This window comes from Melospiza melodia, chromosome Z (genome assembly GCF_035770615.1).
Source record: "Melospiza melodia melodia isolate bMelMel2 chromosome Z, bMelMel2.pri, whole genome shotgun sequence".
NCBI classification, from domain to species: domain Eukaryota; kingdom Metazoa; phylum Chordata; class Aves; order Passeriformes; family Passerellidae; genus Melospiza; species Melospiza melodia.
The window spans coordinates 66,794,188-66,810,692 of NC_086226.1; the positions used below are offsets into that span (position 1 = coordinate 66,794,188).

The 16,505-nt window shown below is 36.0% G+C and overlaps 1 protein-coding gene across 3 annotated transcripts in view; it reads left to right on the forward strand.

Annotated features, from left to right (window-relative positions):
• Window positions 1–16,505, forward strand: part of LINGO2 (leucine rich repeat and Ig domain containing 2) — a 473,266-nt gene that overhangs the window by 356,098 nt on the left and 100,663 nt on the right. The window contains exon 7 of one of the 3 annotated variants that reach the window (XM_063179673.1): window positions 10,888–10,974. The exons of the other annotated variants lie outside the window; for them this stretch is intronic. Within the exon in view, the coding sequence (XP_063035743.1) occupies window positions 10,930–10,974 (45 nt within the window). The 5' untranslated portion in view covers window positions 10,888–10,929. The remainder of the gene's footprint in view (window positions 1–10,887; window positions 10,975–16,505) is intronic. 3 annotated transcript variants of the gene reach the window in all.

Genomic DNA, 16,505 nt, shown 5'->3' on the forward strand with positions numbered 1-16,505 from the left:
CCCCAGTTATAGGAACAATTTACATGATGAGTTTTGAATCTATGCAAATATTATGTTTTATATAACCTGCTAGATAATTTCTAATCTAACTTGAGATTTTGAAAGTGCTTTCAGCAAATTTCACATACAACTCCTAAACTGAAATTTTGAAAAATTTTCTATACAACTGGAGAAAAGACATGTTTTAGTTGATTTCCTGAATTTTATTTAGATTTAATTCACATATTCACCACTTATTTCAAGAGTGATTTATATTTATTTAACTACATTCATTAAAGTGTGTAGGTTCAGTCTGTGTTTGCACTCATTTCAGAGTGATAGGGATCTCTCCTAGTAAGCGAGTTCTAAGTGGATAGCAGTCCATTCCAACTTCTATTTTTCTGCATTAGAAAACTTGGTTTCACTTCAAAGAGGACATTGAGGTGCTGAAGCATGTCAAGTTGTCATGGGCTGGCCCTGGCCAGATGCCAGGTACCCACCAAAGCTGCTCACTCACTCCCTTCTGCAGCTGGACAGAGGAGAGAAAATTTAACAAAGGGTTCCTGGGTTGAAATTAAGGACTCAGAAAGAGATCACACATCAGATACTATCATGGGTAAAAGAGGCTCAATTTAGAGACGTGGAGTGAATTTTTATTAATAAAATTAATAAAGAGCAGGATAATGAGAATAAACTGAGCTCTTAAAAACCCACCCTGCCCATCCCACCTTCCAGCTGTACCTCTTACCCTGGCGGTGCAAGGAGACAGGGAATAGGGGTTATGGTCAGTTCACCACCTGAGGCTGCTCCCACTGCTCAGGGAGAGGAGTCATTATCCTGCTGCACCCTGGGGTCTCTCCCATGAGAGACAGCTCTCCATAAATGTCTCTGATGCAGCTCCATCTCATTAAAAACAGCTCCCTGTGACCTGCTGCACGTGAATCCCTCCCTTGGGCACCAGTCCCCCTCAAACTGCTGCAGTGTGGGTCACTCTTCCATGGGGTGCAGTCCATCAAGGACAGACTGCTGCAGCCTGGGGGCAGGGCCCCACCCTCCATGGGTCTCCCACAGGACCACAGTCTACTCCAGTTATCCACCTGCTCTAGCATGGGGCTCCTCCACAGGAGGCAGGTGGATCTCTGCATCCCCCGTGGACCCCCGTGGGCTGCAGGGGCAAAATATGGTCTGCACCACGGCCTGCAGGGGAATCTCAGCTCCAGTGCCTGGAGCACCTACACCCATCCTTCTCCTCTGATCCTGGTGTCTACATAGCCATTCCTCTCACAAGAGTAATTGCTCTATTTGCAAGGGCAAATAGAACAATAAACTTGTGTATTAATGCTTGTCTGAATAGCTCTCTAAGCTACAGAAAAGTCTATCTAGCAAAATATTAGGAAGGTTAAAGCTTAATAATGGAGCTCTGTGTGTTGTGTTTTAAGGATTACAAGTAGGTATTGTATTCAAAATAAGCAAGCCTTGTTTTAACCAATGGTCCGTGTGCTTATGGTGATTGGATAGAACTACTGTCAATATGCTTTTGCTTTGTGTGATTGGTCAAGAGGCTTATCAAGTATGTTGTAGCATTAAGGTTTTTGGCCTGCTCCCTGTGAGCTGCTAGCATCTTCCCATTATCATAATCATGTAATGAGACTGATGCTGAAAACATTAATAGCTCGAGGCGCTTTCCCAGCAGCCCTGTCTCTTTCATGTCTGTAAATAAACCCCTGGCCAGTGTCACCCACATCCTTTGATTTCTTCCTAAATATGTTTTCACAGAGGCTTTACCATCATCTTTAACTGACCCAGTCTTGGCCAGCAGCATGTTCATCTTCAGAGCCATCAGGGATTGTCTCTGCTAGACATGGCAGGAACTTCCAGCAGCTTCTCACAGAAAACTCCTCTATGCCCCCTCAGGCCCCTCATCCCCACCAAAACCAGGCCATACAAATCCAATACAGCAGTGAGAGGCAACAAGGCTCATGAAAGGCCCAGAAAATGTATCTTATGAGAAATGGCTGCGGGAGCTGGGGTTGTTTAATTTCCAGAAGAAGGGGCTCAGGGGTGACACAATCACCCTCCACAGCTCCTGAAAGGAGGGTGTATTGAGGGGTTCATTCTTTTCTGCTGAGCCTGCAGGGCCAGGACAAGAGGAAATGGCTATAAGCCATTGGCCGTAACAGGGAAGATTCAAATTGTATATTCGAAAATAATTTTTTCCCATATACAATTTGTATATTGGACCAATATACAATTTGTATAATATGATCATCTGTTGAGGTGATCAAGAAATTGGAATAGATTTCCCTGGGAAATAGTGGACTCCCTATCCCTAAGGATGCTTGAGGCATCTGGATCAGTCATTAGTGATGTGGTTTAGGGGTTACCGTGGCAGTGCTGGCTGGATGGGTGTATTGAGTGACCTAAAGGTATTTTCCAGCCTAGGTAATTCTACGAGTCTGTGTAGCAAAGTGTATGCTGTCATTGAACACATGACTTCCAGCCTCTCCAGTGGCCAGTTTGTTTTGCTGGTTACCCCTTTTTTTGTCCATTCTAAGAGTTGAGCTATATGAGCTTAGACAGTGAATGTTACCAAGCAGATACATAGAGAAGGGAATATAAACTACACTGTGGCTGGATAAAGGTGCCCGCTAAGACACTCCATCAGTCCCCTCCTCAGTAGGATGAGGAGGGGAGAAAATAAGATGGAAAAAAAAATTTACTAAATCCTAGAATAGGCTTGTGTGAACCAGTAAATTACAGGCATCTAGGCTAAGTTACTTAGCAAGGTATTGGGTGGGTTTTTCCCTTTCAAGTATAAACTTACCTAAATTGAGAAATAAGATTTTATTTCTAAGCTCCTTAATCACTTTTTAAATACCTTGAGTTAAAGCTACAAAAATATATAGTAGGATTCAGAATTAAAGGCTGTTCATAAACATAGCCTATGAATTAAATACGTTATTAATTAACTGTCAGAAATAAACTTTAGATTTTTATTTTAACTACTAAGGACATAATAAATAATTCTGAAATGATGTTGATATCCTTGTGTTCAACCTGTACATTCTGCTATGTATGATGCCTTCTGAACCATGTATTTGCTGTAGTATGTACAGGACTTCTTATGGCAGTAAGTGCTGGATCGTATACTGAGGGGGAGCCAGAAACTTTTCTATTGCAGTAATTTTTGCCTTTTTCTTGCACTCAGGCATTGCAAGGATCTCTGAAGAGCAGACAGCCAGACCAACCCCAGAAAATTAAAACGTTTTCCCTTTAATGAAATAAACCAAACAGAATTTTCCCTTTAATGAAATAAAGTAACATTTGTGGCAGAAGGGAGACCCATTTGTTACTGACTTACATACAAAATCTTGGGGAAGTTCCAACCATTAGCATAATTAATTAGTTTTCCCACTAATATTCAGTTCTTTGCCTTTATCCATAGACCATCCATCAAGATAATGATTGTTATTCAGGTGTATTCTTTTATAAGTGTAATATGAATGAAGTTCTCTCAGATGCACATGAACATTCTGAATGCTCTCTAGGAGTTTTTCCAAGTGTAGTTCATGTTAGACATATTTAAGTGTTCCTAGATTTTTCAATGTTCTTGTAAATCCTTTTTACATAGCAAAGGTGAAGAACATATCGACATACTCACTCCATACTCACTGTATTTCTATGTACTTGTCACCACAGTTATTACTGTGTAATAACTTTATATGATTGAATTTTCCTATTTTCTGGTTACAAAACTCTGCAGTAAGACACAGGTTATTCAGTGAGATACAGGTTATGGAATAATATTGCTCCTATTTTCTGCAAGAGAAAGAATTATGTTCTCCCAAAACTATTTTGGATAACTAGGTAGTTTTGCAGAAATTTGCAGTATTTGGGTGAAAGTCTTGAAAAGTGAACTATAGCAGTGGAAACAATTGAGAGGTATGTGGAAGTTTTTATCATTTAAAAAATGATTCAGCTGTCTTTTCTGTAGGGGAAGTGAATCAAGACAAAATCTATGCCTACTTTTCAAGCAGAAACTGAACTTCTGTGTATCCGCTGTCCGGTATAAAGATCATGGTGATGATCACAATATAAAACCCAGATTTTGTTTCTTTTTTGCTAAATTTACAGAAGTGTTGGTGTATATGTGTCTGACTCTGGTTTTGGTTGAGCTCCTTTTGGGTCTACACTGTAGAGCTGTATAGGATTTCAAGTTTTTAAGCATAATTTTTAAATGCAGTACCTGTGAAAGAACCCAAAATTCTAAGGTGATATGACAGTTGCATTTGTTATATCTTCCTGGAAACAAAGGGGACATAACAGTTGAGACCCATTCACAACTTAAGACTTTTTTTTCACTCTTTCACTTTAATTGTTTTGATTCAAGGATAGTTTCCTTTAAGTAACTGGATTTCCTGAATACCTCATGCTACTGTTTTATGTTATACTTCAATGGATTGTAGCAGTAGTTATAATGAGATCTTGTAATTTGTTGTGAAGTATGCTTGACATGTTATTTCAAAAGTTTTCTATTGCCTTTGTTTTATAGCTAGATTTTAATCCTTGACTACAACATACCTTGCCTGTATTTGTTCCACTATATGAACTCACACTGCTATGTGAGGTAAACTTATATAGTTTGCCTTTATTTACAAGCACTGATTTTGATTTTTTTCTCTTTACTGCTAAATTTAGTTATGCTAATTTTCTTACATTAACTTCAATTCCATAAATCGAAAACTTGATTTAGATTTAATCTTTTTTCCTTTCTTCCATGACCCCAAATTGTCTCCCAGGGTGACATCCTAGAATAAGCGGTTGTTCTGACATATTTACCAATCACATCTCCTTTGCAGCACAAATGCATTTAAAAGCACTACATTATAGTTTTGTTGTCCTACAGCTCTTGATAACCTTTAAAATACACTGTGATATGAATCTTTTCTATGGATATTCAAGCGCAGGCACATCTGTCACTTAAATGCCCTTATTTTTTCAGTTACCCATTCCTGAACATCAGCTACTCGATTCATTTAAAACCCCATATCTTATACACTTGCTGCCATGACTAAATACTGATAGAGAGAAAGATTAATGAGTTCACCAAGAATAGTGTCATTCTTCTTCCGTAGGCTTGTTCAGGAAAATCTCCCACCGGTTTCAGTTCCTGGAAAATAGGAAGTTAAATTCCTTATGAAAATTAGATTCTGTATGGAAAATGTAAGGATAGTGATATTGTGTGGGTTTTATTGTTCCTTGATGTGCTTTTATTTCAGCTCTCAACACTAGAAACATTGATAGTCTTGCAAGCAGAGTATAGCTGAACAGGTCTTATGATTGACATTTAATTAACAGATTTGTCGATATGGATTTCAGAGTACATTTCTACATTCTGTTCTCTACACAGAAAGCTTACTAAAGGTGCCAACAAATTAACAGACTCATAGGAACACTTCATTGTGCTGACAGGAATCAGGCCCAGGCCTGTTAAAATCTGATTTTAACACTTTGCAGCCCAGACACTTATTTGATTCTTGACTCTCTAACAGGGCTGTTTCAAAATAGATGAGCACAATATGGTAGCCTTAGTGGAGCAGTCACTGCTGCTAGAAAAGAGAGATGGTAGAGGATTTGGGTTTTCAGGGCATTTGATTTCTGTTTAATATTCTTGCTACTAAAGTCACACTGGATTGGGTTTTTTATAGGGTAGGAAAAAATATATACATGTAGAGTTTGTAACATTCATTTTCCAGACTAGTAGGAAGCACAGGCAGTCACAAACACTTTAGCTTTCAGGCTAAGCCTATGCAATTCAGAATTATGGAAACTGCAGCTGCATTTATTAAGTCTTTAAAGACTGTGGGACTAATCCAACCTAGGAGAAGCATCAGCTGTATTTTTTCCCTTTTACAGAAAGTACGTTATGGCATCTAAATGCTATAACTTTCACTTGGAGCCAAACCTTAATACCTATACCCTTGTGAAAGGATGGGTTGGTAGGCATCTTTCTTGAATAAATTTTGTTCAATATGAAGCAATTTCCTGAAGTATCATCTGCATTGTATGTGTTGGGTTTCCATATTTTTCAAAATTATATCTGTAATTTTCTCATTTAGCTCAGCCATCATCCTTTATTTCTGTGTCATCTACCAACTGCCTTTGAACAGGCATCTTTGTCTTTGCATTGACAAAAAAAAAAGTTGTCAAATGAGGCACGTGCTTTCAAAGGGAAATGAAGTACGTCACCTAGTTTGAAATGTGAAAGCCATGTTGTGCTTGTTTTTCACTGTCATTATGTAAAGATATAGCATCTGGGGCATAAGAAAAAGTCAGGAGAGAGGCCGCAATAGAGAATGTCAGAACAAGTCAATCCTTGTGCTCTCCCTCTGCCTGGCAAATTTGTATAAAGTAGAGGTCTAAATAGGAAAAATTTAAAACTGCGGAACTCTTGAAGTGATGCATTGTATTTCTCTTGAAAGCTTTTACAGGTACAGGCAATTGGAAATGACTCCCTCATACATGAGAACAACTTTAATAACTGTCAAGTGTCAGTGAAGTAGACACATAAACAGAAGAAATGTCACAGTCCATCAGCTTTTCTTTACTTCTCTTATTCACTTCTCTTTTCTTAGTGACCTAAGCATATATAAAAAATCTGTGTGTCAGTTCTGCACTTTATCTGCTGCAGAAAAATGTTGGTACATCTGCTTTGCACTTTTCCTTCTGCACAGCTCCCACCTAGCATTCAAATTGGATTTTCATTTTAAAACTTAAGAATAATCTGTCCTTGAGAAATTATTATGGTAAAAAACCTGATGATATTTCAGATTTATTCTCCTTCAGTGATTTCTATAGTGAATCTGCTCATTGCACATCCTAACCCAAAAGCTTTTGAGTTGCTGTGCAGACAAACTCAATTTGGTACCTGAAAGTAATGCCAGGGGCTTGATTACCCGTCTCTGCCAATTTTATCAATGGAAAATGTGATTTTTAGTGACAGTTTAACACTGTAACACTAGCGAGAGATCAGAGGCACACTTGCATTTCAAACATATGGGAAAAACAGAAAAGTAAGTCACACCAGAAACAGAGACCATAGATACCCAGTTTAGATATATGGGGACAATGTTTTAATTTTGCTTCATACAAAAGTAAGGACTGCAGATTTTTTTTTAGCATAGAAAAATTATGGGGGGGAGGGTTAAATCAAAGTTATTTGTCAAGAATAAAGTTCAAATTAAAAACAAAGGGAATAGAAATATAACTGCATTATTCTAATTAATAAATAAACTGAGATAGTGCATTTTTTGGGTATTTAATCTTTTTCTACAACATTTTGATTTGTTTTCAATGGACGTTTTACTCCATACTTTGAGAAAGTCAACAGCAGGCTTTCCCAAGGATGTGCACTGAGGGAGAGAAAAGAGTTAATCCCATGTTTTCCAGAGATTAAAAGATAAAACATATTTCTAGTGTATTTCCATTAAAAAGAATAAAAGAGAATTTCAGCTCTTCTGCAGAAGATACTGGTAGTCTCCCACTGCTACTCCAGCAGTCTGAACTCCTGGCTCAGCATTTTAGAGTCCTGGAGAGCCCATTTGTTTCAATTCCAATTTCTGACAGTCTATTAGAGACAGTAAGATGATATTTATTCCTCTTCTTCTAAGGGTGAAGAAAAGGAAGAGTTTCATCAGCAAACTAAGCAAATATAAATTTTCTTATTATCTATACAATGTATATGCTGAATATCTCTAAATCATGAAGGAACTAGTTTGTTAGGGACTAGGGAAGGGATAATCTTTAAAAATAAGGGAAGACAGGCCCCTAAGAGAAATATAATACTGTTTCTTTTTAAAATATTACAAGCTCTTTTGGTAGTTCAGAGTTGTAGGAGAACTGGAAAGTTGCAATTTTCATACGATTCTTATTGCTGGGCTATGGATTTTTTTGTATTCTTTCTCTCTCGTAAATAGTTTGAAATAACCTAGTCTAGGCAACAGAGAAGACAAATTTTCCCACAGTTCAAAGGTTTAATTCTTGGAGTCTAAGATAGTCACATTCTCATTTTCTTGTTCTGTTCATAGATCAGATATTGTGAGGAAATGTCTTATAACTGTGCAAGAATAACTCACCAATTTAAATATTCTTACCTATGGGTCAGGAGGAAGGTGGTAGAAAAAGAAAGGATGTTTTCAATTATTTGAAGCCAGTTATAAGGAATCGCAGAATCATGAGGGAAGATGACATAATTTTAAAAACTCAAATCTGAAGTACAAGATAGACCAATGTTATGCAAATCTTTTCATGATCTAAATAAATTCAATTTTTCTAGTGTACTAAGCATTACATATGTCTCTATGCTTCTCTTTATGGCCCCCCTATATTTTTCCACTCACAGAAGAGACCATTAACTTAAAAAGGAGTTTGAGGGTGGCCAGGTTTGGTCATAGTTTCTTCTAACCAAAATTTAACGTATTTTGTGTTGGAAATTAATTTCCTCAGAAAAATAATAAAAAGGAAAAATATTGTGTCAGACAATGCAAGTTGTGTAGAATTTGGCAAAGAACTGCTGAGACTTCCGGGTGCCAAACACTCTAAAGAAGGAGAGACTTTTAAATTAAAGAAAAGCCTGTTTCCTTACTATGTCAGTAGGGTAAGTATTAGGTAGTTTTTGACAAAGAATGCTTAAATGTACTGGTTTGAACAGAAAAGGTTTATGCAATACATACATATATATTAGCTTTTCCCCTACTTGCTATGTATTTGCCAAGGTGGATTCTTGTTTTTTGTTAACACATGACTATCCAAATTGTAATGCAGTTTGTCCCTAGAAACTATTCTTTCAATCTGTTGGAGGCTTATGTTTTTATCCCTTAATTTAGTTTTTCTCTCTTTGAATAAGATGTATTTTCCCAGCTAGAATTCTTTTTGCTGCTCTCTGAAGTTTCAGTCCCATTCCAAAGCAGTTCCAGGAAATCTTCCCTCCTTCCAAAGATCGGATTTGGATTACTCTTCCCAAAGAAACATAACAGAGGCCACAGAAATAAAACACTGTAATTTTGGTGCATCTCTTATTTCAAAGTGGACAATTAAACCTGTATTTTAAACAAAGTTGATAAGAAGTCACATTGCTCTCGAAAGTCTGAGATGCTGTGTAAGCAATGCCAAGAATCATATGAAATCTTGTGGAGGAGTTTTGCTACATAATTTGAGAAAAGTTTTCATTTACTGAGTTCTAAGTTTAAACTTTGGAAGACAGAAGTAATAACGATTCCTTCAAAATTAAACTTGGAAAAACTAGGAATAAGATTTATCTCCTTGTAAAGTATTTCAGCCCTCAACTGAAGAATTCATTCTCTTTAGTAGTACCTTTAGGTATATTAAGAAATCAGTAAGTCCAAAATATGCTTAGATATATTATTAACACGTCTTTTTATTTCCTGGAAATTGTTTAACAGTTATGGCTTATTGGTTCAATTTCATTTCATAGTGAAAACATCTCTTGTGGATACGAAGCGGAACATTCTCACATCTTACTAATTACAGCTAGAACAGTATGTATAGGTAGCAAATTATTTTCTCCCCTCTCTTTCCCACGTTGTACTTTCCCTGGAGAAATCCACTCTACAGGGCATTTAAACAATGAGGAAGATACAGAGGTTGCCACAAGAGTATTGTGTAGCAGATTGTCAGACTATCATTAGATTGGGGTGAGGTCAAGCATGAAAACTTGCTGATATTGTCAGCATGACAACAAGATGCTTTAAAAAGTGCTACCTTCAGTTGCCTTTCTATGATGCAGTTATCTCTATAGAGCAGTCTGAGAGCACACTGGGCTGGGGTTTGAATTTTATTCAGTTGGGATGAAATTTTCTGTGTCAGTCTCATATAATTTCAAACTAATTTTGGGAAGAAATATTTATTGCTCTTCATTAAAACATCCTCTTGAAGTCAAATGAAGCTTGCTTAGCTGCTTTTGGAAGATTGTAGTTTTCCTCCTTGCAATGTTGAAACTCTTCATTCTCTTTTGAGATCTTCAGAAGTTTATAATGACAATGTTACACTGACCTAATAAGGTGAAAATGAAAATTTACTTATCTACTTTCAAAAGCTCTAAAGTCTGTACCCCCACAACAGCAATATTTTCTATAATGTGGCATCAATAACTAAGCATGTCAGCACATGCTGATGCCTAATTTTGAAGAAATAGGATAAATATTGTAATAATTAATCTTCTTTTATACTAAAAAGAGAGAGGAGAAATCATGTTTTACTGGAATAGACCAATCTATTCCCATTATGGAGCAGTTCTTGCCAAATAGATGGTCCATCAGCATTAAATATATCTTAAGAATATGTTTTAAGACTATTTGAATGATCCTATATTACAAATCCTGCTGTTGACAGAAGACAACAGGTCCATGATGGGTCTGTGGATCAGGGACCTTCCTGTGTTTACAGTTAACCTCAGATCACCACATATGTATAAAAATCTCATTCTATCTGAGTAAATTAATAGTCAGATTTTAATAGATTCTTAGTGGCCCCCATCAAGAGGGGAAGTGTGAGGTGGTTCTGATGGCCAGTACTAGAGGACTGTAATAGAATTCTGCTCTGCTTTTTCTATGTAATGATTTAGAGTTTGTCACAAAAATGTCATAGAATCTCATTTAGTAGGTAATTTTGGGGGAAATCGTTCAACCTATTCAGTCTGTACATTGCTCTGTCTCTGTATTTTGCATTAATAGACATTTAAGAAGTGCCTAAACACATTTAGATATTTCATGAAATGCTGCTTTTTTGATCCAGTGTTGTACATGCTGTCATCACTCTCCCTTGTATTGTATGTGCCTAAGGAAAGAATCCTACAGAATTGGTTGCTTTTTCTCATTCTTGTTCCTCCAGGAACCTGGAGCTGACAAGTTTGGATCAAATACAGCAGAGTAGATGAATCAAAGATTGGAATTTCTGCAGATTTTGTTGAAGTCAATGGTGAGTAGAGGGAGCAGTCCTAGATCAGTTTTCCATGGAGGCAAAGGCTGATGTCTGAGCCTTGTGGACTCCTGGGCACAACACCTGTTCAGGTAGGGTGAGATACACGACTTGAAATCTTCAGGCCTGTGGGAGGAAATATGGCACACGTGGAAAGGAGAGAAAAAAGAGCACAAGTATTGGAACGGCTGCAGTGACAACAGGTTTTAAATGAGATATGAATTTTCTATAATAAGAGAAGTGAGCAAGGCATTAAATGGCAATCTGGATAAAGAGTTTTCACTGTGTTTTCTCTCTGTTCATTGAATTTCTCTTTTATTTTGTACTTTATATTTTCAAGAGTGTGAAAGGGATAAAAAAAAATTTACAACCCTGAAGTTTTAACAAATTTTTTAGAACAATTATTCACACAGAAGACAGAACAATTGCTTTAGCTGATTTCATAATGGTCTAGTTTTATGCATATGCATTCAGGTTTCCTTTTATTTCTCTTCCCATCCAGCTCTCAAAGTAGAGAAAATGCTTTTTGATTTTTTTTTTAATCCCTACATCTTCACTTGTAGTCTGTCTTGTGAGAACTAGCTAAAAACTATAAAAACCTGAAACCAGTTAGTAAATATATTGCAGAAAATAAATAATTCACTTCTGGGATTGACATGGCATCATACTGAGTATATTGCTGGTGGCATGGGGAAAAGGCAGGCTCTTATGGGAAGGGAAAACCATTTTATACCTTTCTAAGACCTCAGTAATGACAAGCTAGCACTCCCTATTTTATGAATTACCTCATGGGAATAACACACTTGATTGTGATTTATCTCTGGACCTACAGAGAGCACACTGGATGCAAAACAGTAGCATTTTTTCATGTAGATATTTTTATTTCACATAGATATTTTATCTTGTGCCTTTTTACCTTCTCAGAAGTACAAGATAGATTTACATGTTCTGAAGTTGGTCATCATCTGGGCTTGACTTACATCCAGAAATTACACATCCCAGCTTGTGGGACACAAGCTCCTAAAACCATGTAGCCAACTTGTGTGCTGTACAGAAATGTGCACCTGACATTCTCTTAGACAGGAACTTAAATTATTTCAATATTTCTATAGTAATTGATTACTGAATGTTTTTAGTAGGCTAATGAGAGGAGGATTAGAGCCTCTTGGCACATAAATTGACAGGTACAAGGTGGGTCAATACATCAGTGAGCAAAGTCTTCTCTGAAAGATAAGTCTCAACATTTGGTTCCCTGTGATGTAAAAAAAACCTCCTAGATTACCTGGACACCTTTCCAGCCCCTTAGAACATCAGCATGCCATTATGGTGAATCCAGCATAGGCAACAGGTTTTACTGACTGTTCCTAAGCCACAATCCTAAGCAGACTTTTCAGTGCACATGACAAAATAATTTTACTGATCACCCATCCACTTTCAGGTCTGTTATTCACAGCTGTGTCTCATTTGCGTAATTTATACATCAAACCAAAGTTGCCTCTTTCTGAGAAGGTTAAATGCTCCATACAAAGAAGATATGTGGAAATTCAAAACTATATAAGTTCAACATATTCTAATTATTTATTGAAATAAATTCAGGTATGAAGCATTCCATGTGGAAAATACTTTTAGAGATGGAAAAATTGTGTTCCTCTTTCCACTGTATAATAAATCAGGTCAATGCAGGGTAACATTGTTCTTCTTTGGATGGTAGTCAAATGATTTACATATCAGAAATAGAATATTAGACAGTGACTTGTTTAAATGGAACCTACAATAACTTTTGCCACATAGATATTGAAATAATTTTTGGACTCCTATCAAGTTCATCAGTCTTCAAAGTCTGCCCTTCACTTTCTTTTCATTTGATGCCTATTGCATAAAAAAAACCTGAAAAACAAATATTTTCTTTAAATATAGCCATTTTCCAAGAGAAAATTTATTCTAAAGCAGTGGAGAATTATTGACATATCCATAGGTTGTTAAAAATCCTTTCTGAGTAGCTGCTCTTAAAGCAATTATTTCTTTTATCCATTAATGTGGAGTTTCACTGTTTGAAAATTTGAAAGGGACAGTTATTTTATATTATGTTTCTTATGACTAGCTTACGTGCTTGGCAACTTCCCCATCAATTCAAGATCAGTTTCCTTGTTTTGATTTTTATTACATTCATAGGAGAATCAAAACAAAACATGAGAACTAAATCATGGATTTGACCAAAAATTTAGAATCAAACTCTTTAGCCAAGAGAGATGATAAAAAATCTAAAACTTGAAAATGCAACTATGATGTATGAATGCAATCTTTTACAAGTAAGTATCTGTGCCTGTGTTTTGTGGAAGAAGTGTTGGAGGAGCAAGTGGAAACTCCTTTCTTCTGTGGGAAAATATCTTTAATAGTGATGAGGAAATTTCATATAATTTTCCGTTGTATGCTTACTGCTTGATGCAGGATGAGGCAAAGCTAGTATTAGCCATCATTCAATAGAAAAGATTTGAAGAAGTATAAATCAAAACACATAGACAGCTATATGTGTAGATATTTGGACTGGCAGATAAAAAGGAAAATTTTTTGAGAATTCTGCATGTAGGTCTGCATGTGCAGGTAGATTGCATTATTTCAAACTTTTCTAAGGATTTGTAATGACTTGTTTGATGGAGCCAAAATTCACTGTACATAATACAGTGAATTATGTACACCATCTCAAGAAATAAAACAGCACCTGCAATACATTTATATAATTTGCAAGAAAAAATAATTTCTTGAGATCAGCCTTGAAATGCTAGTCAAGGACATAGCAAGTAATAGCAGTTATTGTTGCACTCCAGTGACAAGGTGTGATTACCTTGTCAAATTCATGGCAACAATGAGATGACTTCCATGTGACAGAGTAGGAGTCAGATTCCGCCACACAACACATCATCCAGAACAGGCAATGTCTCTACATCATACGAACAAACTTTTGTGCATCCTGTAGTTTTCATATCAAATAAAGGACAACAGCAGTGGCATACGACCTGATCACCAGGTTAATCCTGTGAAGAAACTGATAAAGGAAGAATGGAATTTCAATGCAGAAAAGGCCAGAAAAATGAAGCAAATGTGAAACTATAAGAACAGATATACAAAGTCAAATTGAAGATCCCCCTGTCCCAGCATTCCATTCCTAGTGATAAGACAAAATAATTTTTCAAGAATAGCATAGATTCTAAACAACTATATACAATGCTTCCCTGATATATTTGCCCAGCCTCTAAAAAGCTGCTTTAGGAAGACTATGAGTTGGAGATATTCCTTATATTTTAACAACTCATAGTGGATTACTTTTCAATAACTCTTTTGAGTCTTGCTTAGAGCAGGGCAAACCTATGATCAGTCATAACATCTAGTGAGAAGGCTTTCATCACCTAAGTTGTTCTCATATTCTAGAAATAATCAGTTCCTTTATTTGCTTTTTACTGGTTAAGTACAAATTTTGTATGTTAGCTCCTAGTTATGCTTCATGAAGTTACACCAGTGTTTTGACTAGATAAGTATACAGAGATTTCATAAAATAAAATACATTAATTATTATCTTTTGTTATGTTTTAAAATAATTTTGACATCAAAAATGATGTGTGAGGTGGAAATCTTTGCCAATATCAACATTATCTTCCAAATTTCCTCTCTCCCATATTTTGCAGACTTTGTTTCTTTGAGAAGTCTGATGAAAGACTTGAAGCAAAATTGTTTGTTTGCAGCGTGCTTCTCTAGACCAAATCATTATTCAGTACTTGTAAGAGACGTAATTATTTTTTCTTTACAGAATACTTATAAAAACTACAAAGGCAAGTTGAAAAGCCCACCTGAACACAATAATTCAAACCCAAATCAGCTACATAACCACCAGTTTTCTTTGATACTAAATAACTTAAATTTTATTAGTTTATTTGCCGACTGCTGCAGATTAAATAAAATACTTCAAATGCTAAGACATTGCTTCAGAATATATGTCCCTTAATGAGACAAATTTGGTGTCTTCCTGAAGAGACATATAGACTAGATGTAGAGAGATGAAGTACATGAAAAGACAAGCTTTGGGTACAAAGCAACATCTTGGTTTTTGTTGCTCTTTTGGTCATCCTTGATAAATCCTGGTTTCCAGACTTCTTGATGATTCTTGTTGATTTATCATTTTCATTGGCTTGCCTCAGTTTTCTCTTTATCCTGCATCAGTAGTTGATCACTGGCTGTAAAAGTGGCATGACCAAGGTATTTATTCACTGATCATTCAGTAAGATTAGAAACATTTTCCAAGCTGAGTAAGTCACAAGATGGATGACCTCCCAATGGTCACATAAAACCCATTCCTTTGCTAACTCAATAACTAACTTAAACAAGTAAACTTCCAAACCTCACTTTGGTGCTTCTCCTATCTTTGAGATTAAACACCTGGCTCTTCACTGCTTATGTTTTAGTTTTCACAGCACTGATATTCAGATAGTGGAGTGCACTTAGAACTACATAGCTTTTTTGTGTTTCCCACCACACTGTGTCAAATTTAAATGAAATAATAGTGTATCATCAAACTATTCACGTACAGATTTAGTATTTTAATAAAATGCAGTAATAAATAATAAAGGAAATTACAAGTACTAGCACAAGGGCATTATAAAATAAGAAAATACTTTGAATCTATTGGAACATAACCCAGAGTTATGTGCTAAAGTCAAAGCTTAAGTGTTCATATTTTTAAGCAATAGTAGAGGTCCAGTCAGGCAGTCCATCATAGAAAGACCCCACACAGAATGCCAGTTCATTCCAGGAACTGCATGGTTTTGTCCAGTCTTTGAAAAATCACTCAAAGAGAAAAAAATAAAAGGAGATGAAATCTACGTTGAAATCATGCTTTTATGAAATGCCATGATAAACTTCCTTTGAAAATATATATAGCATTAATATTATTTAGTTTGAGTCCCCATTGAATAAAAAATGAACCTAAGCAGTATCATCCTTGTTCTATAAACCTTAGAGTCTACTTAATTAAAAACTCCTCATTAAATTCACTGTCTAAAACTATTTGTCAGTGAGCCATTTTTGCTTGTTTGTCAAAATTCCAGTCTCAGAAATCTGAATCATTTTCTGCTAAGGACTATTCAGGGTAGTGTTTTTAATGATGGCTATAACTTCCTGTGAAGTTCTCCAAATGTCAGAATTGATTTTTCTTATCAATATATAAAATAAAAATCCAAAAACAATAAAATATACTGAAGATTTCTGTTTCACCACTTTAAGAACTCAAGTAGAAAATAACTACTTCTGCTGATCCATTTCTTCCTAGCAGAGAATAATGTGATATATATATATAGGATAGCCAGCAGTGAGCTCATTTATCAGAGAAGAAAAGTCTTAGTTTAGTTAGCACATCTGAGATTTGTCTACAATGAAAACTTAAACAGTACTGACAGTGTTTGTGAGAAGCGTATGTAATAGAAATGGTGCTAAAATAGTTCAGCTGCAAAAAAAAGATGGGGTAAAATACATTGCACACATAT